Genomic DNA, 14,934 nt, shown 5'->3' with positions numbered 1-14,934 from the left:
GCAGTCATGGAAATGGAAAACAGTGAATGGAATTATGGCAATCATTTAAGAAGTTTTGATATTGGATTGTGCAATGCGAGGGGAAAGGTGGGGAGAGCCAACTGTGACTATGAGGTTTAAACCTTAGTTTCTATGAAAATGTTAATGCCTTGGGGAACAGAGAGGGCAAAAAGAGTAATTTAGTTTGGATGATCAGTCATGTTTTGGACATGTTGAGTTTGAGGTACCTAGCTGGGTATCCAGGTGTCAGAAGTCTTTAAGGCAGTAAAGAATGTGATCCTGGAGCTCAGGAAAAAAGTTTAGGATGAGAGACAGCTTTATCTTGATTATTTTTTGATTATATCTTGAAATAATCAAGATAGCTTTATCTTGATTATTTCCAGTTGCCATTAAATTCTTGGGGTTTTATGGTTATTTGGATCACACGTCATTTCCTGATTTAAGATTAAGCGGGCTCTCCAATTTTCTGACTTTGAGTATCTCTCATTGTGGGTTTTCCAGGAAGATTGGGACTGATCAGACGGAGGTGGCCTGGGGATGGCTCTTCAACTTCTTTGGTGCTCTTAGTGCCTTCCCTGTGGTTTTTCCATGGCCTGTGCATTGTGAAACTAGCTTGTGTACTTATTTTGTTTGCGCCAGTGTCGGGGTGTCAGGGAAGGGTATTTTGTATACCTCTTACTTGCTGAAATATATGAAATGAGATCCATGAATTAAGAAACAAAAACATTCACTTGTCAGATTGACTGTATCCCTCTCTCTTTTTTAGCTCCAGCTGGATAAAAAAGCCCATGATGTTGAAATTTTAGTTCTTGTGAACAAGAAGAATTAGGAAATTGGGGGAAAGGAGGAACTTGTGAAAAAAGTTATAGCCTGTTCTATCCGAAATTGACTTAAAGTGTCTAGTAAGTCCAGTTTTATATGGTGGGAAATTATCTTGTCTGTTGATTGAACATAAGAAGAGGTTCTGATATAAATGTTTTTGGAGGAGAGTGTGGTATTTAGGGCCTTTGTGTCAAGGTTAAAGAGAGCCAGACCAGGAAGAAAACATTAGCAAGGTATTTCTGTCTCACTGTGGTAGAATGCAGCTAAAAAAACATGGCTTTGCTTCTGGGCTCCAACGTTGGCCTGCTTTGTGACCTTGAATAAGTCATTTAACTATGTTCAACCTGTTTCCTCATCTGTAAAATGATCAGAGTAGGTTAAATGCTCCCTCCCATCTATAAAAATGTTTATGACTAAGGTAGTGAAATGTTTGACTCCCAATCCACTCTATGTCTGAAGTCGTGGGGAAATCAATTTTATATTGCTAGGAAATAGGGACAAAACACTTTATGAGGTTAGAAATCTTGCATTATTCAGAGGATTTTAGTTGACCTTCCTTTAAAAACTCAACTGTCCTTGTCAGAAGTGTAACCTGAGAATGTTAAATCCAAGAAAGCTTCTAACATCTGTAGTACTTTTCCTACCAGAAATTTCAGACCTTTCTTAAAAAATTCAGGATGGATGAGGAAGTCACCACTAAGGGAAATAGTTCCCTGCTCTGTGCCTCTGGTCTGTGCCCAGACGCTTAAGATAGCTACTCTTCTTGTCTAAGCACTCTTCCTTGTTCTTTATTCTTGAATATTTTTTATTCATTACAAGCCCTTCCTGATTCTTTAATCACTAAAAACAGAGCTTTTAGAGGGGTAGAAGAGGTGACAGGCTTGTTGTAATGTTCTTTTGTTTAAGCCGATTGTATGTGTAAAGAGGGTGGAAGAAAACAAATTATTCTTCGTGTGCATTGGTGCTGTATCAAACAAAAGGAAGAAACAAAGGTTAGAGACATTTCTCAAGTTTGAACCTGTGTCTGGGATTTTTTTCAAATCTGCCTCTGAAACTTAGACCTGTGTTGGCAGCACATGCAATATTAAATGTGAGTCTTTCAGCCAGCCTTTTTTAGCTTGGCTTGATAGGATAGTGACTTGGGTTCTGTGTGTTTTGGCCTTAAATCATGTAAATTAATAAGTTACTGCTCTGCAGAGGGAGCTTCTAAAATGTTTTGTTTTTGTTTTCAAATGGTTCTCATTTAGACACATCTCAAACAGCTACTTTAGTTACTTCTAAACTTTGTAGTTACATTTAGTTTTATCTCATTTTGGCATTTTTCCAGTGTGTAACTTAAATGTTTCTGTCATGATTTTTTAGGAATGTGCCTGTGAATGCTGGGTTTCAGGATCTAACTTCAGCAACAAAGTAACAAGTCTATAGATGTGTTTGAGTCTAACAAAATAACTTATTTTTAAAAATTATTATATAGTTACTTCTTGATGTATTTTAATTGATCAGAATCAGACTATCAAACCAGGCATGGTGGCTCATGCCTGTAATCCCAGCACTTTGGGAAGCTGAGGTGGGCAGGTTGTTTGAGCCTAGGAGTTCGAGACCAGCCTGGACAACATGGGGAAACCCTGTCTCTGCAAAAAACCAAACCAAAACAAAACCAAAAGTTAGCCATGACTGTAGTCCCAGTTCCTTGGGAGGCTGAGGTGGGCTTGAGCCTGGGGGGTGGAGGTTGCAGTGAGCCTTGATCATGCCACTGCACTCCGACCTGGGTGACAGAGCAAGACCTTATCTCAAAAAAAATAAAATAAAAAATAAAGAATCAATTCATATGTTCTTTAATATAGAGGTTTTTCTTCCTCTATATTTAGTAGATTTTTATTTCAAATTATTTCCCAAACATTGAATGAGAATTGGCTTAAAGATTAGGGAAAGAGGCATCCCAGGTACACATGCGGTGTTGGGGTAGGATACTTAACCAGGGACAAATTTTAAATTACAGCTAAATCTGTCAAGGGATGAACATATATGGATGATGTAATGTTAACTCTAGTTTGAACTGTTCTGCAGTAACTTTTAATTACCTCTCATAGTTTAGGCAAATGTGCTCATCCATTGTCATGGGTTTTACAGATTATAATCAGATTGCTACTTACTAGCCACAATTTACCTTTAGGTAGTTTATGGAACACACATGGTGTATGGTGCTTCTTGGCTCACAGAGGGTCTCTTTGGTTCCCAGGCTAGATAGAGTACAGTGGCGTGATCGTAGTTCACTGCAGCCTGGAATTCCTGGGCTCAAATGATCCTGCCACCTCAGTCTCCCTAGTTGCTAGGACTACAGGTGTGTGCCACTACGCTCTGCTAATTTTTGTATTTTTCATTGAGACTGGGTCTTGCTGTATTGCCCAGGTTGGTCTTGAACTCCTGGCCTCAAGCCATCTTCCCCCCTCAGCCTCCCAAAGTGCTGGGATTACAGGTGCAGACCACCCAATCCCTGTCCACTTTGATAGTATTACTGGAGAATATTAACTTAGTTGTGTTAGGGTTTATAACTGTAAAAAGACCATGGTTGGAAATTGGGTATTTTAGAGTTCAATTTCAGCAAATTTCCTTGGATTTTTTTCTCTTGGATTTAGATGTGATGGAACATATATATGAAAAGATTTTTGAAGAGCTATGTTAAATACTTCATTTGTTAACACTTTTAGTTATTTGCAGGAGGTAGAGGCTATTTATATTAAATAAATTACCCCAAGAGTTACATAGTTTACTATTTTCTGTTCTCAAAATTATCTTTAAAATACGTTGGCTTTAATTTTATCTGTATAAATGTCTTCTCCTATTCAAATAATAAGTGAAAGAATTTATAGTAGGTGGAGTATATAAGAGGAGTTTTTAGCCTTAATGAAATGTGATTCTGCTAAATTAACAAACATTTGTAAAAATAACTAGTTATCAAACAAAATATTTAAATATAAACTTTACAAATACATTTTAAAAATAAGATTGAATCAAGTACTGAGGATAGAAGGGGAGGGGTGGACAATAATCCAGTTGTCCCTATCTTATGAGAAGTAAATAAGATGATTACTTTCTAGATAAAGTGTAAAACAGCCGCCTGTGTTGGTATTTTTCTCCCAAAGCGTTTGGGTCTGGGGTGTTTCTTTTTGTGTTTTGTTTTTGTTTTTGTTTTTTGTTTTTTTCCTTTTCTTTTTGAGACAGGATCTGGCTCTGTCACCCAGGCTGGAGTGCCGTGGCGCGATCTTGCCTCACTGCAGCCTCTGCCTCCTCGGCTCAAGGTATCCTCCTGCTTCAGCCTTCCAAGTAGCTGGGAATACAGACAAGTGCCACCACACCTGGCTAATTTTTGTATTTTTTGTAGAGGTGAGGTTTTGCCATGTTGCCCAGCCTGGTCTCAAACTCCTGGGCTCCAGGGTCTACCCGCCTCCGCCTCCCGCAGTGTTGGGATTACAGGCCTGAGCCGCCGTTGCCCAGCCTTTTTCTGTAGTTTTCTATTTTTGTTGTTTGTATTTATTTAAGAGGGATTTCTGTCACCTTTAGTGAGATCCATCTGTTACAGAAGTGCCCAGCTGTGCCAAAAGCATTAAAAGTCTAGTCTGACACACGTAAGCAGTGCAAAGTCTTGGCTGAAATTGGGAACCAGAAGATGGCAGGCAGCCCTATGCCCTTTTCCTTTTAAAATGAAAACGTTGATACAGGAAAGTAGAGGCACCTTGGAATTGCCAATACCTTTCAAGGGGTTCTTGTTTAGTGGAGAATATGAAACTGGAGTGAAACAAGTCCTAACTAGTTGACACCACTGAATTACTGCCACAGGATAAGGGGACCATGAGACTGAGCCCTCTTCATTTGCTGAATACCAGAAATAGATCAGTTATAGCTTACCAGCTGTTTGAGTGGCTTCCTGGAGTTTTCAGTTGATGGTTTTATATTTTTGTTTTAAGATCTTAGCAAAGCAATGTCTCAAGATGGCGCTTCTCAGTTCCAAGAAGTCATTCGGCAAGAGCTAGAATTATCTGTGAAGAAGGAACTAGAAAAAATACTCACCACAGCATCGTCACATGAGTTTGAGGTAAGGAGGTCTCCACAGTGGTTTTTTTTTTTTCCCCCCTGCTTCATCTGTCTTCATACTGAGTTACTGCCAGTGATGATCATCATCATCCAACCTCAAATCAGCACAAGATGTATGATAACATCAAAAACAACAACAAAAAAAATAGAATTGCTTGACAATTAAGGGCTTTTAACATTTGCCCTTTGTAAATCCATCATCTTTTTTTCATTTAAGCCTAGGAAGTTTTCAAAGTCATTAAAATAATCAGAACCAAATTATACTTTGTTCTGTGTTTTGATGTCATTGGGTGGAGGAATGCATACCTGTGTTCAGTTGGAATTGAGAGAGGTTAGCTTCATATGTCCTGCATGCCGTTTCCAAAGAGTCAATTCTGATAGAACCATGCTACTTTGACAATTGTAATAGAAGTTTCCCAGAACTGGGAGGCATTCACTTTTTTACTTATAAATCAGTGTGTTAGAATTTTCATTTTTATATTTCAATTCATACTTAATGTTTTGAAGCTAGCTGTGTTTTATTTCTCTTTGTTCTTTTTTTTTTTTTTTTTTTTGTTTTCTTTTTTTGAGACAGAGTCTTGCTCTGTCGCCCAGGCTGGAATGCAGTGGCCGGATCTTAGCTCACTGCAAGCTCCGCCTCCCGGGTTTACGCCATTCTCCTGTCTCAGCCTCCTGAGTAGCTGGGACTACAGGCGCCCGCCACCTCGCCTGGCTAGTTTTTTGTATTTTTTTAGTAGAGACGGGGTTTCACCGTGTTAGCCAGGATGGTCTCGATCTCCTGACCTCGTGATCCACCCGTCTCGGCCTCCCAAAGTGCTGGGATTACAGGCTTGAGCCACCGCGCCCGGCCCTATTTCTCTTTGTTCTTTTAGTGAAGATTAATTTTCATTTAGAAGTAGAGAAGATATTGGTAAGTAAGTGTAGTGGCCAGGCGCAGTGGTTCTTACCTGTAATCCCAGCACTTTGGGAGACCAAGGCAGGAGGATTGCTTGAGCTCAGGAGTTTGAGACTGGCCTGGACAACATGGTGAAACCCTGTCTCTACCAAAAAATACAAAAAGTAGCCAGGCATGATGGTGTGCGCCTGTGGTCCCAGCTACTGGGGAGGCTGATGTAGGAGGGTGGTTTAAGCCTGGGAGGCGAAGGTTGCAGTGGAGCCAAGATTGCGCCACTACACTCTAGTCTGGACAACAGAGCAAGAATGTGTCTCAAAAAAAAAAAAAAAAAAAAAAAATACAGAGCCAGTTGGAATTCCCATTAAACAAATGGTGTTTGTTTGTTTTTGTTTTTTTTTTGAAACAGGGTCTCACTCTGTCACCCAGGCTGGAGTGCAGTGGTGCAATGTCCGCTCACTGCAGCCTCAACTTCTGGGCTCAAGTGATTCTCCCATCTCAGCCCCCGAGTAGGTGTGACTACAGGCACACACCACCACATCTGGCTGATTTTTGTATTTTTTTTTTTGTAGACACCAGGTTTTGCAATATTGCCCAGGCTGGTCTCAAACTCCTGAGCTCAAGTGATCAGCCGGTCTGAGCCTCCCAAAGTTCTGGGATTACAGGTGTGCACCAACCATGCCCAGCCTCTATTAGCTTTTAGGATGTGAAAAAATCTCTGCTCCCTCCATGTCCTAATGGTATAAGAATTTCATTCAAAGATATTTTAAATGTGTAACTTGTATCTGCCTTTATGTTTTTATTAAATATTTAGCATTCTGCTGGTTGTAACAATGACTTCTATTTTCACAGCACACTAAAAAAGACCTGGATGGATTTCGGAAGCTATTTCATAGATTTTTGCAAGAAAAGGGGCCTTCTGTGGATTGGGGAAAAATCCAGAGACCCCCTGAAGATTCGGTGAGTTTTAGATTAAATGTAGGAAAATCTAGGGTAATTTTGGACATTGGTTTAACTTAGGAGGGTAGGGTAGTGTAGGGGACCTGTAACAATCATCATGTGAGACAAGACAGGACTTTCTTTGAATTCTCTGAGCCCTCATCCTGAAACTATGGAGACAGCCTTCAGCTCCTTTCTCTTCTTTTAGACCTCTCAGAGTCTTGCTGAGGTCCTCTAACAGTCTAATCTCCCTGTGGCAGTACCCAGTATCCCTGGATATGAAACGACTGTTTTGCAAAGTACTAAATATACCATAAGAGCTTCATTTACTTTGTTTCTTCCTTCTCTCTTCCAAAACATTTGATTTCTCATTGCCCATAGGGTCATGGATTCTTTGCCAGACCTTAAAGCTCTCTTCTGGCTTTCAACCCATCTTTATAGCCTTATTTCCCATCTGCCTTATGTGAACCAGCCTAGCATTACCTTTACGCACATTGTATTCCCTTGCTTCTGGACTTCTGTATATGCTTTTTCTCGGAATGCCAGGGTCTCTTCTATCAAAATACTGCCCATTCTTGGAAGTTCTATTCAAATGCCTGTACGTCTGTCAGCCTCTAGGAGAAAGCTGCACTGTGGAGGTATGGAGTAGTAGTATTGGAGGTTCAAATCCTAGCTCTTCTGCTTATGAGTTTTGTGTAAAATGAGAATAATACCAAGTACTTTATGTACTACACAGGGTTATTTTGAAGCTTTTTTAATTTCTGTGGAAATATGTTAAACTTTGAAGCCTTTTGCAAATGTTAGTGGTTATTTCTACCATCATGTGGCACTTAGTCAGCGTAATTAGTCGTGTTTGTAACTGTGTTGTCTTTCATATTAGATCCCGAAGCCAGGGGTTCGTGTGTCTTGAGCAAATACTTGTTGAATGGATGATCTAAATGAAGTGATTGTTTAAGGATTTGATTAACACATTGGCTTTCTTCCCTGTCCTTTCAGCGCTTTGGAACCCTGCTTCTTTCGGCACATTTCACTGCAGGTAGAAAAGACTTGATACAGTGGAATAATTATATGTAGATAGTTAATTTTTTATATATGTATAATCTTACATAATCTAATATTGGTTTAAAAATTGGGCTGTTTATACAGCAGGGGTATGGCAAACTATTGCTTGAAAGCCACCTGTGTTTGTAAAGTATTATTGGAATACAGCTTCACTCATTAATTTATATACTATCTATCATAGCTTAAGCTAATGGAATCCCTCTTATTTTTTCCTAATGAGAAAATTAAATATATAGTGCCTAGTTAGAAGTATGTTTATTTGCACATGTGGAAAATGTCTTTCAGTTCTTAAACTTTTAAAAATTATGCATAACATTCTTAGTATAAAAAAAAGAAGCCAAAAAATAAAAATCTCATGTAATGTTCACTCTGAGGAGTCTCTTATTTTTGATGTTAAAACTAAAATTCCTCTTGGCTGTAATGCTTAATAATTACAATATGCATTTTTAGGGTCTGCTGTTTTGGTCTTTGATTTCCTTGGCCCTTGTGAATGGAGTGATTTATTTTTCTACTTTTAAGGAGTAGATTTAATAGTATTTTCTTTCAAGAAAGAGTTAGAAGAGAATTCTTCTGGATAGGTATGTTGTTTAAGAAAATAAGTAGGTATAAATTCAGTCAGATTTTTAAAAATGTTTGGGAACAGCCTAAACTTATAATAAATTTAGGCACTATTTATTCCCCCCCCCCAACTTGAAACACTTATACCTTTTGTTTAGAAATTATCCTAATTTAAGTAACCTCCCTTATATAGTTTATGATGGACCTGGACCTGGGTATAGAAGTATAGTTTCTTTTTTTTTAGACAGTCTCACTCTGTCACCCAAGCTGGAGTACAATGGCATGATTAAGGCTCATTGCAGCCTCTATTTCCCTGGGCTCATGTTCTTCCACCTCAGCCTCCTGGGTAGCTGGGACCACAGGTGTTTACCAACATGTCTGGCTAATTTTTGTATTTTTTTTTTGAAGAGATGGGGTTTTGCCATGTTGCCCAGGCTGTTCTCAAACTTCTGGGCTCAAGCAATTTGCCTGCCTTGGCCTCCCAAAATGCTGGGATTACAGACATGAACCACTGTTCCTGACAGTGGTTTTGGTTTTAATTCTTGCTTGCAGACCTGGGAATTTTTTGTTTTCTACTATACAAACTTAACTTTTTGGAGATAGAGCCTACTTGAAGGAAGGTACACAGATTTATTATGTTCAGTATATTTTAAGGTTCAAGAATTACTTTTTTTCAGTGGAGAAATCTATCTTTTGTACTTTGAGAGATCATGATATATAGTAGGGATCCTTGAAGTGGGGTTCAGAGGGTGGAGAAGGAAGGAGAAGAGGAATCAGAATCACCTTGGGATTTTTTTCAATTCAGTACTACCCTACCCCATTCCCAAGAAAGTTCTGGTAAATTCTTTCAGGAGGCTATGCCCATGTAGTGAGCCATAGTTACTGATAGTAATACCGAATTGACTTAGGACAAAAGAATAGAAATATAAAACAAATTCTAGATGTAATATGATTTTATGCGGTCTTTTTCTGTTTATAAAAGTATAAGTCTTCATTAAAAGTGTCTTTATTTTGAAGCCTACGTTTTAAGCTTCTTCAAAAAATGTATTTGCAATCCTGTATGTCCTTAATGTTGAAAATTTTGGAATGCAGAGGCAAAAGATAAGTTTGCTTTTCAACTATGTCATGAGTTTCTTGAGGGCACAAATGTGTTTTATATACAGTATGCATGTTACTAGCTTTTGCAGATTGCTCTGAGAATACAAATCATGGGTTAATGTTTGTTCACCTTGGTTCTGTTGGATGCCTCCTTCCAGCCTCCTCTTCCCACTCTTCTCTTTCCCATAGGTTTCCTTTCTCAGGCCTTAGAGATTATATAGAGGTCAATTTTCCTTTCAAAACGTAATTTTAAAAAGTGAACATAGGTCTTTTTTTAAAAAATGCAAATAATATTTTATATTCCTAAGTGAAAAGAAATTACTGTGGAAGAACAGCCATTTAGAGTAACATTTCTCATGTCAGCCTTGTATCAAAGATGTGACATAAACATTGTCATACCAATGAATCTATGTTTTTGTGTATGGGTTGACAATTAGCAGAGTCAGCCACCTGGTTTGTAAGTAAAGTTTTATTGGAACACACACACACATTCATTTACCTATTGTCTATAACTGCTGTTTTGCAACAATGGCAGAGTTGAATAGTTGGAGTGGAGACAGTGTGACTTGTAAAACCTGAAATACTTATTATCTGGCCCGTTTACTGATCCCATTTTAGCGTATGTATTTTCGGAACATTTTTAGTAGCTTTCTTTATTTCTTTGGCTCTCAGAAAACTGACCTCATACGCCTTTATCATTTCAGATGATCACTTTTAGAATTTTTATCTTTATTTTTTATTTTCTTTTAGAGATGAGGTCTTGTTCTGTCACTCAGGCTGGAGTGCAGTGGCACAACCACAGCTCACTACAGCCTCGAACTCCTGGGCTCAAGGGATCCTCCTGCCTCAGCCTCCTGAGTAGCCAGGACTACAGGCATGTGCCACCAGGCCCGGCCAATTTTTTTTTTTTTTGGGAGTGACGGGGTCTCACTATGTTGCCTAGGCTGGTCTTAAACTCCTGGCCTCAAGTGATCCTCCTGCCTTAACCACTTTTTAGATAAAAATAGTTTTTCATAAATACTAGATTGAAGGACATACTTTATAGATAGGCATTGAAATTTGATATTGTGAAGTTTTACTCCTTCTTACCTTTTGTGTTGAATGCTTTGTTTTAGCTCTCGGTGAATACATAGATGTTTAGTGAGAAGTCTTTTGAGTTCATGTTTTATTGAACACGAACCCAGTTTATAGAGTTATGGATAGTGCTCTGCTCCTTCTTTGTAAATGTTAACTAAATATAATAATCAAGATTATACAAATATATATATGTGTATATATATTAAGGTTAATGTTTTAAATTAGGGCAAAGAAGGACAAGCCAGCATGTGCAGCTTCATTTGACCATTTCATTGTTTTCCAGAGAGGTTATGAGAGTGTCTTGGTCCTTGCCAAGCTTACATGTTGGGCATGGAGAGGAATGGGAAATAGATCAGAATTATGAGAAAGTATGGGGCCTGTTCAAGAAGGTACTGGAGCTGACAGGTTCTCTTGAACGCTAATTTAAAATCTGTTAGTCACATGGCTGGCACTGACCCCTGGTGATGATGTATTTTCATTTCTATACAAAATATTCTCTAAACAAGGCTTTTTTGCCAGCACAGGCAACATAGATCTCGCCTCTGCAAATTTTTTTTTTTTTAGTTAGCTGTGCCTGGTGGCATGTGCCTGTAGTCCCAGCTACTTGGAAGGCTGAGGTAGGAAGATCACTTGAGCCCAGGAGTTTGAGGCTACAGTAAGCTATGATCTCGCCATTGCACTCCAGCCTGGGTAACAAAGCGAGATCGTGTGTCAAAAAAAAACAAAACAAAACAAAAAAAAAACTCCACAACTTTTCATTTCAATATTAAATAGGATCAAAAGAGTGAAGGTATATTTGCAAATGGTGAGGAGTCACATGGGGTCATAGGGTAAACAATTGGCATGAAGAGAATAGCATGCATCAATGTGTATTTAGCTCCAATGGATTTTTTGTTTTGTTCCATAAAATTGCTTAGAGGTTTTCTTAGTCTATCAATACAAAAACATTAAAAGCTATTGTTTGTTTATAAGGAAGTCTGAGCAACTTACAGTTTATGTGTGTAGATACATAGCATTTTTTTTTTCTGAAGGTGAACCATAGCACACTGTGCATTTAAAGTTTGCACATTAAAAAAAAAAAAATCTAGAGGCAATCTGGCCAAGCATCTGACATAGTATGCCATATAGGATGATATGCTTTGAGCATGTGAAGATTTCCCAGCTGCAGCTAGCCAGTAGTAAAGCCATTAGAGACTTGTTTTGTGTGTATGTAGAGATACACACACAAATGAGATTCTAAAAAGTATTCCACAGAAAAGAATTAGTGGCATTTAAAGAAATGGCTCTGAGGATATGGCTGAATATCAAAAGAGTCTCATCGTTTCTTTGACATAAAGTTTTAAAACAGTAATATATAGAAATACTGATACTAAGCAAACATACTAATACTAATTTAGCAAATATTGCCAAAGCTTCAGCGTTTGATTTCATGATGAATTAAACAGTTTTTGACTTTCCCTCGAGATTACCTTCCTTCACATTCCTTTGTGTACAGGACTTTCAGAAATGGGGACCTGATAAAGGAACTGACAACAAGCCCATATTTTATTCATTCCATTCTGGTTACATGTCTATAATTTCACTTTAGAAATAGCAATATAAATACATGGAACTTTAATGGCAGTTACATATTTGATTTGATAGACTGAAGGTATTATTGTTGGACCAGGGTCTCTAACTACTGCCTTTGTGTCCAGAGTAGAGGACAGTTCAGTTCCACAGAATTGAATTTATTAGGAAAATCAGAGTGTGACTTTAGGTGGTAATACTATTTGAACATTGCCAGTCCCTCCAATTCCAATTTCCACCCCACAGATAGTCTTCTGAGACCTCAACTCATGTGTCACAGGGCTAGTGATAACTAATAAAGATAAGTTTGGTATTCTACTCCCTAAGTGTATCATATGTCTTACAATGGAATGAAAACACATATATACATTTTTGGAGACAGTGTCTACCTCTATTGCCCAAGCTGTAGTGCAGCAGTGGCATGATTGTATCACTGTGGTCTCAAACTCCTGGGCTCAAGCAACGCTCCTGCTGCAGCCTCCTGAGTAGCTGGAACCACAGGCATGTGTTACTATGGCCAGCTAACTATAAAAATCTTTTTTTTTTTTTGTAGAAAACTGGGTCTTGCTGTGTTATCCAGGCTGGTTTCAAACTCCTGGTCCCCTCAAAGTGCTGAGAGTACAGGCATGAGCCACGATGCCAGGCCCCATTATCTTTATTTAATACAGATACTGGGGGAATCTTTGTATAAAATGCGATGGGTGGCCCATGTCTACTTCTTTTCTTCCCTGACATCTCTTACTTGGGGGATCTCCTACTAATTCATTTTTTTGTTCTAGATCAGACTTAAACAGCTGACACTTCACTTGTTGCATTGTATAGCTAAGATGAGACTAGAATGTTTAACCAGACATCTCAATTTGGGAGGTCTTTGTAGGAATTGAAGTCCCTTCATAGATTTCTTAAAATTATATGTGAAACTATGTGTAAATATACATTTTTAGAGTAGATTACCTGACTTTGATTAGATTTTCAAAGGGGGGTTCATGACCTGTAAAGATTATAAGAAGTACTGTTCTAGAATCTCATTCAAGACACATTTCTCAGGTACCTTCTCTCTGTAAGGCACTAGTTGGATGCTGTTGCTACAAAAATAATCTCTTTTCAGAATTTTGGCCCCATGTTTATGGAGGAAATGGGTCCAGAAACAGCTAACTACAGAACAAGCAATGAACAGTCCATAGGGTGCCATGGAAGGATCTTCCTGGCTTGAGGCTCAGCAAAGACTTTCTGGCATTAGGCTAGACTCCTGGGGTAACCTTGAGGCAAGATTTCCCTGAGGATAGAGGGATGATCAAAGAGAAAAAAGCTTTGAGAGTAGTAAGTGTCTAAAAATAATAAACTTAATAGCATGTAGCTGTTCTCTGGTGGTGGAGCATATGGTAGATGGGTCTGCTGCTCCGTGTCTGGAGCCAGAAGAAAGCCCCTGAGAGCCAGATGCTGAGCCTCTTTGCCTGCCACTGCAGCCCCTGTTCCAGACTGAGATCCTCCCTCTTCTCTTGGTGGGTTGCACTGGGGAGATATCAGAAACTTCAATTTCCATTTGAGGGAGAAGATTGGAACAAAATTGTAAAACCATGCTTCATTATAAAACTCAAACAGTTGGTTTCGATTTTTCAGTATTATAAAACATCAACCCAATTAGTTAAAAGATGCTTGTTTTTGTTTTTCATTGTGATAAGCAAACCTCATAAGGTTAATCAGAGTTTTAGCTGTTAATAGCTTTGGGATTCTCCCCCGCCCACCCCCAGCTTAGTGCACATTTTTATGAGTTTTGGCAGGTGCTCATGGTCATGTAACTGCCACCACAATCAATATACAGAACTTTTCCATCATCTCCAACCTTTTTCTTGTGCCCCTTTGAAATGGGCTTCTTTATAGATTTTCCCTTAAACATGCAAGCTAAGCAGATCTTGCCTTTTTCTTCATTTATACATCCAAAAAAGAGGTCAGCCTTGCCTCCTCTCTGTTTTATGTCATCTTGTCTTTCGTCTAACACACCCGTACCAGCCCTTTAACCTTTTATAGAACTTTGTTTTTATAGCCTCTGGCCTTTTCCCCATTCCCACCTTCATTTCTCTGGAGCTGTTCCAACAATGTGAATTACATAATTAAACTACCAGTGTAGGCCGGGCGCTGTGGCAGATGCCTGTAGTCCTAGCACTTTGGGAGGCCAAGGCAGGTGTATCAGCTGAGGTCAGGAGTTTGAGACCAGCCTAGCCAACATGGAGAAACCCCGTCTCTACTAAAAATACAAAAATTAGCCGGGTGGTGGCAGGTGCCTATAATCCCAGCTACTCAGGAGGCTGAAGCAGGACAATCACTTGAACCTGGGGGGCAAAGGTTGCAGTGAGCCGAGATTGCCTCACTTCACTCCAGCCTGGGTGAAAGAGCGAAACTCTGCCTCAAATAAAAAAACAACTATCATTGTATTTTACACCGCTTTAATCACAGGCTATTCAATACCTCAGAGTTTAAGGCTAGTATACAACATAAGCAGGATGATGTAAGAGGCTGTGGGTTTTTTTTTTTTTTTTTGGCATTTAGGATTATTAGTTATTCTGAAACTTCTTTTGCCCACAGGTAGGCTAACAAGAAGGGAGATACAAGATGATTTTAGTAAAGAGCTAGTCCTTTACTAAGGACTTTACTGGAACAGATTGTGTCGTAAGCAGGTTGGTGTTTGGAACTCCATTTCTGTTAGCATTCCTTTCCAGCTCCCTGAGTTATCTACCTTTGTCCTTTCTAATCCATACTAAAGTGGAATGTTCTTTTAAAACTATCTTCTTAGCTGATAAGGATATGGGTCAGATGTTCCACAAGGT

General features: G+C 38.9%; 1 protein-coding gene across 16 annotated transcripts in view; it reads left to right on the top strand.

The window, feature by feature from the left end:
* UGP2 (UDP-glucose pyrophosphorylase 2) overlaps positions 1 to 14,934 on the top strand; it is a 54,078-nt gene that overhangs the window by 11,339 nt on the left and 27,805 nt on the right. For 5 of the 16 annotated variants that reach the window (XM_065527038.1, XM_074011658.1, XM_074011660.1 and 2 more), the window contains 3 exons: positions 4,788 to 4,915; positions 6,659 to 6,766; positions 7,742 to 7,781. The exons of 1 other annotated variant lie outside the window; for it this stretch is intronic. In XM_065527038.1, the coding sequence (XP_065383110.1) occupies positions 4,905 to 4,915; positions 6,659 to 6,766; positions 7,742 to 7,781 (159 nt within the window). In that variant the 5' untranslated portion in view covers positions 4,788 to 4,904. Of the gene's footprint in view, positions 1 to 766; positions 903 to 4,787; positions 4,916 to 6,658; positions 6,767 to 7,741; positions 7,782 to 14,934 lie in introns of all 16 variants that reach the window. 10 more of the 16 variants (XM_065527032.1, XM_045368563.2, XM_065527035.2 and 7 more) reach the window with 3 other exon arrangements.

This window comes from Macaca fascicularis, chromosome 13 (assembly GCF_037993035.2).
Source record: "Macaca fascicularis isolate 582-1 chromosome 13, T2T-MFA8v1.1".
Taxonomy (NCBI): domain Eukaryota; kingdom Metazoa; phylum Chordata; class Mammalia; order Primates; family Cercopithecidae; genus Macaca; species Macaca fascicularis.
This window is presented reverse-complemented; position numbering and strand designations above follow the sequence as displayed.